The sequence below is a fragment of the Anguilla rostrata genome, chromosome 13 (assembly GCF_018555375.3).
Source record: "Anguilla rostrata isolate EN2019 chromosome 13, ASM1855537v3, whole genome shotgun sequence".
NCBI classification, from domain to species: domain Eukaryota; kingdom Metazoa; phylum Chordata; class Actinopteri; order Anguilliformes; family Anguillidae; genus Anguilla; species Anguilla rostrata.
The window spans coordinates 5,056,173-5,062,368 of NC_057945.1; the positions used below are offsets into that span (position 1 = coordinate 5,056,173).

A 6,196-nucleotide genomic window follows, 5' to 3' on the forward strand; every position below is an offset into this window, starting at 1 on the left:
CCCAAAACAGAGGGGCTAGTGACTAGGAGGTGAATGGGGACCCGGGTAACAGTAGACATCTGAAGAACCCATTTCAGCCAACTGACTGTGTTACAATTCTTTGCATTTCCTAGAGAACAATATTTGTTCTGGCTCACAGACTATAGCCAAATGTTGCATTAATAATAAATTTGGTTAACCAATTAATGAAATTCATTTATGAAGATTTGTTTGCTGGCACAAAAACTTGGAAAAAGCCGCAAATGTGAGCTACTATTGTGAAATTTTCTTCTCTCTCGCGCGTAACGGAAGTTACTTATCGCCTGCTTCACACTCCTCAGGCGTTCAACATGGCGGTGAATCTAACCGAACTATCTCTCCCACAGTTGGAAGGTTTGAAGGGCCAGCTGGAACAGGTACTTATTCACAAACATCTTTTTCATGTTTGATTTTGTGATCAGGTTAAATAATGCAAGAAACAAACGAAATTTTAATCGACGACAGATTCTGTGTACAACAAATTGAAGCTGAACCCGGCCTCTACTTGGCTAACATGTCAGTTGATGCACAACGTGCTTGGCAAACCAGCAAAAACGATATAAGAAACCTTAGCCGTGAGTTCTCTTGATCATATTTATCATCTCCTCTTGATTGTGAGCTGCCTAAACAGTGCGCTATCGAGTCATTCTGTGTTCGGCGAACTGTGAAGCCAAGCCTGCCTGCTTGACTGTGTCAGTTGATGCACAATGTGCTTTATCTAGCAAGCAAGCAAAAACCATATCGTGCAGGAAACCTTAGCCTTGAGTTCTCTTGTTCCCATTTCTCATGTCCTCTGCCTAAACGGTGTGCTGTCGAGTCATTCAGTGTTTGGTGAACTGCTTTAACTAGCTGCCTCGTTAGTCAGATAGGAGTGGTTTATAATACAGACATTAAACGAAATTATTCCCAAGGCAGAAATTCTATAGTGAGCTAGCATGTTAATTTGTCAGTGTATATCAGTATTTTATGTACTGTATACAATGCTTGGCAAAATAGCGTGCGAGTTAATGCATAATCATCCTCAGTGACTTGTGATTAATTTAGTAATCAAATGATCATTGTGCAGGTCGTCATTAATTTCGTTTATTTCACAGCTGTAAACGCATAGTAGACCGAGCAAGCATACATAAAGTAACCACAATGACTGCTGTCCAGTGGTTTTATAAGCAAATTAACAAAACTATTTTACAGGAAATCGAGTTCTTGACTTCTTCAATTGGTCAACTGAAAATAGCCCAGACAAAGTATGTGGAGGCCAAGGACAGTTTGGGCGTTCTCAACAAGGACAATGAAGGTGGGCCATTACGACCAATTTGACAGGATGGGTAATGTTACAGCTGTACATGGCAGTGATCTTATCTGAGCAGGGTACTGTGGTACTGTTATCAAGGGCAGGAGCAAAGCCAGCTCAACTTGTAGTGTACATTTTTTAATATATAGGCTACACATTATAGGAAGATAAAGTAGAATATCACAGGAATAGCAAAATCTTAAATGCTGTACTCCAAACATTGCTAAACTTGCTAAATTAAGTAAGGACATTTCTTAATGTATTTCCTGTAGTGCTTATTGAATTTGTGGAATTCAGAATCTTAAAAAATAGGAACTAAACCATCACCTCCCATTCCTCTTTCTCTTCACCCAGGAAAAGAGCTTCTGGTCCCCCTCACCAGCTCTGTATCCTTATGAATTCTCTATGCCATATGGGCCCTGCAGTCTGGCCAGCCCCAGCTTGTCAGACTTGGGAGTCTGAGATGAGCGTGCCTGCAGTGGGTTATGGGTAATATGAAGAGGAATGCTTCCACTGTGGATGTTTTTGCGAGATATGGGCCAGTTGGTGTCTTTTTAGTGGCTGAAAATAATGGTTTTTGGGTGGGGGGGGCACCATTGGCACTCTGGACACAGTTATGAAGGTTGTTGGTGGATTAAGGCTGTAATGTTTTGTATTTGTCTTCGGCCTGTTTATTGTCCAGTTTCACTCTAAACTGCATTGGAAAGAGAAGGTGTGTGATGTTACAAATGTTTATGCTGTCAAATAGAAGCAAATCGGTATCAAATAGACAATAGCTTTGTGATAATAGACATAGGAAGTTTTCAACTATAAGTATCAAATCAATTCAATTTTATTTGTATAGCGCTTTTTACAGAAAGCTGTCGCAAAGACTCTTCACTGCTGGGGTGCCCGCACTTTTTTGACTTGTGATCTACTTTTCCAGCGATAGCTTTTCACTATGTCATGTCTAAGCTCAAAAAAATTAATCTGTGCTTGCACACAAATAAACAAGTTCAAGAACACACACTACAACTCGATTAAATTAAGAAATATGTACTTTAAGAAGATGACAATGTAAGTAAATAATACAATCATTTTGAAGGTAAACAAAAATACATAAGAAATAAGGAGTAAATAAAATAAGTAAATGGAAATTCTCAGAAACAGGGAAACTGTAGGATCTTATCAAAATTCTCGAGAAAACATGCATTCTTGCAGTTGTCAATAAGTCTCAAGGAGTCCATAACTTACTTAAAACCAATTTTAAAAATATTGACTTAAGGCATATTCTTTTGGAATTTTTGCTTATGAATAAAGAATTTAGCTGCACTTACAATACTATTTGTAATCTTCTCAGTTGCTTGATTACTATAACGAAAGTAGCAGACAAGGTCTATTAGCCAAAGAAGGCTGTGACAAACTGATGAAGTTGAAGATGTCACATATACTTAATTGCATGCAACCAGTGTCCACAATTTTATTCAGTAAATCTAACAATTAAGTTAATATAACATGCTTAATATGGCTGAATGTTCATAGTATGTTTCATTTTGGAGGGCATTGTCGCTTGGCTTTAGATCGGCACTAATTGATGTGTGAAAATTCTAAACGCGTTTGTTTATTTTTTATTGTTTTGTAAGAGTCTGTCCCATAGTGTTATGGAAGTCTTCAAAGCGGCATTGTATCCCTTAACCCTTCTCCTTAAGATGTATGTTCCTGGGACTCTCAGTGATGTGGAGCACGTGTTGGTGGATGTAGGAACAGGCTATTATGTGGAAAAGGTGAGATGAAAATCTGAAACTACCTCCCGTATTGACTGTGAGAAAAGGAGTCTCAGAATATGAGTGAATGCATTAGTACCCAACTAATGCCCAACTTATGGGCAGTTTAGATCGCTGGTTTTGAACATTCCTGTCTCTGATTGTATCTGTTTTTGATCTTATCTGTGCTTGGTTTTATTTATTGTATTCTAGTTATTATTATTACATACTATGTTGGTTTTTACTGTTGCTATATTCTGTGATCTTTTATTATACTTATTGTGTCTTAAATGTTTTTGTAATCTCGGCTGCATTGAAAATGAGGGCCTGGCCCTCAATTGTACCTCCGAGAATTAAGTAAAGGTTATGATGATGATAACATTGTCATTGCACCATATCATGGCAGGTTTTACGAGGCTTAGCCAAAAATTAAACCATATTCGTTTATTTATTTTAATAAATTTGGCACCCAACATGCTGCTATGCATGTTCAATTCACACCTTTATTTCAAATGCCCATCTTTCTACAGCTGAAGCTGCATTCACACGCGAACCCCCCTGCCGATTTGGGAGGGTGAACTGCCGTTCTCCTCTGAAACACTCTGGTGTTGCCAGATGCTTCTTTTCGCACTACACACCACAGTCCATAGGTCCCCAATCGACCTAGGGGTTGCTGCTAGATAGTGTTGAAACACGGACCCCTAACCGACTGAACCCTCCTGTACCCTAGGCAACACAACCCCCAGTTGCATGATGCCCTGTGTACTAAACTATGTACATAAAAATGGATGTTGATTTTCTTGATTGTTTTACCCTAGAACGTGGAAGAAACCAGAGAATTCTTCAAGCGCAAAATTGACTTCCTTACGAAGCAGATAGAGAAGATTCAGCCGGCCCTGCAGGAGAAGCATGCTATGAAGCAGGGTGAGATTTTTTTTCTTGTTTCTTTAGCCCTCTATGAGCTGTTATTCTCCAGATTTAGAATGCTGAATCATACTTTTTGGCCCTGCTATTACTCCAGCATCCAGTAAATAAGATGTTTGTTGACCAATATTTTTGGGAAAAAGCTACCAGTGGTTATATGCCAGTATTCCATGCTATTAAATGTAAATGTCAAACGATTTACAAGAATGGGGACACAAAACTACCGTCAATTGACATTGACGTTCATTTTAAACCATAAGATTAAAAAGTACATAGAAAATCAATTTGTGGTCAAGTGCAATGCAATCCCCTGTAGTCTTTTAGTCTTTTGTGCAAAACTACTTGGAAAGTATTGATCATTGAAAAATGAAATGAATTTTTTTCATGGCACTGTTATCTAATGAGCCTTGCTATCACAATGATTTTTTTTTTGTTGCTGTGTTATGTACTGGAGCTTTATATGCGGGTTGGGTATTCATGAATTTTTGAGTTCTTTGTGGGAAAAGATTGCTGCTCTGTTTACAAAATGTGTGACCTTTTTTTTCAGATTATTGTTTATTAGTCTACAGCTCATTAATTTTGGTGTACATTCCTATCTTTTAAGAAATACACATATATATAAATAATTTTAATAAACGTATTAAAAATAAATATGAGCAGATGATCAACCAGTAAGTGGCAGCATAGACTGACAGTTTGTGACAGTGTTGCACCTAAATAATTTTCTCTGTTTCTTATTTTCCAGCTGTAATTGAAGTCATGAACATGAAGATTCAGCAACTGCACAGTCAACAGACATCACAAGCTGTGACTGCCAAGGCCTAAGAGAAATTCTGGGTGTGGGAGGGCCAAGGGAAGAGGGAAGGCTTATTAGTAGTTAGTTAGTTAGTAGTTAGCGGACTTCAACACAGAATATTGCAAGAAATTGTCATTGGAACAAGTAACACTCAGAAGAAGAAATTGCACTGTTTCAAGCTATGTTGGTTAAAGACAAGAGCTGGAATGCACACTGTTTAAGTCAATTGTCACTGAAAATGCATCATTCAAAGGTGTCCCAGGACATTGTGTAAATAGTCCTGCTAGGGCCTGATAGGAGTTGAGTTAAAGAAGTATCCCCCGTTCATATGTATGTGGGATGGAGGAGCAAAAAAGACTGGAGAGGAAAGAAAGTTACCATTTCCTTTCATTCTTACTGTGTATTACATCTGAAACAAAAAGGTTCGCAATGGGGGGGAAAAAGTGATGTTAACACACTGAGGGGCAGGGTCTTGAGTTATTTGACAGTGTTCAATAGCATGGTCATCTTGCCTAATAAACTCTAAAGCCACAAAGACTCACTACATATAAATGATAATGATGCACGTCCTCAGTCGGTTAAACAATTTGGTTGGAACACATGCTCCCATTTGGTTATGTTTAGTTTGATGAACAAGCTATTCTGCATATGTGTATCGGATGACATTGTTTTTGCGTCAGTGCTTTTGTGGCCTGTGGAATGTGATTAAATATTGCTGTCACTGCAGTCCAGTCATTTAAGAATTTTCAATTAACCTTTTTTTCTTGTTGTACGTTTCTGTGTGAACAGAGGTGGGATGGCTCATTGCACTCTGGATATCACGTTAAATTGACGATATTTGGTGATTTCTTCAGCTCTTGACTGTTATAATACACTCACAATTGAATGCAATGTCTGAAGTTGAATAAAATGACTGTACTCTTATGTTCTTGTATGTTTAAACACCTGAAATACAGCAATGGACAAATAAAATTGCTCAAGTTTATTTCGAAGGTCCTGTACTGTACTGTAATGTAATGACAAAGATCTAATAATCAAAAATCTAATAAGACATAGAAGGACACTTGGTAAAGTCAGTGAAGGGAGGTGTACAAAAGTATTGAAAACAGGTGTGGCAATAATTTTGACATGTCTTTTTAGGAAAGAAAATCGTTGAAAACAAAACTTATTCTCTGAAGAATTGTATTTGTATAAAATGGCATTTCCCATTTGTAGCATTTGATATACACTACATAGCCAAAAGTATGTTGACATCCAATATCTCATCCAAAATTATGGCCATTAATATGGAGTTGTTCCAGCCTTTTCTGCTATAACACCCTCCACTCTTCTGGGAAGGCTTTATGCTAGATGTTGGAGCATTGCTGCAGGGATTTGTTTCTATTCAACCAGAAGATCATTAGTGAGGTTGGGCACTGATTTGGT

The 6,196-nt window shown here is 37.9% G+C and overlaps 1 protein-coding gene across 1 annotated transcript; it reads left to right on the forward strand.

Moving 5' to 3' along the window:
• Positions 1-237: 237 nt before the first annotated feature.
• On the forward strand, positions 238-5,756 carry pfdn5 (prefoldin 5). Its single transcript, XM_064305301.1, has 6 exons — positions 238-395; positions 1,210-1,312; positions 1,664-1,695; positions 2,998-3,072; positions 3,870-3,975; positions 4,721-5,756. The coding sequence occupies exons 1-6, from the start codon at positions 330-332 to the stop codon at positions 4,798-4,800; spliced, it is 462 nt and encodes a 153-aa protein (XP_064161371.1). The 5' UTR covers positions 238-329; the 3' UTR covers positions 4,801-5,756.
• Positions 5,757-6,196: the final 440 nt, after the last annotated feature.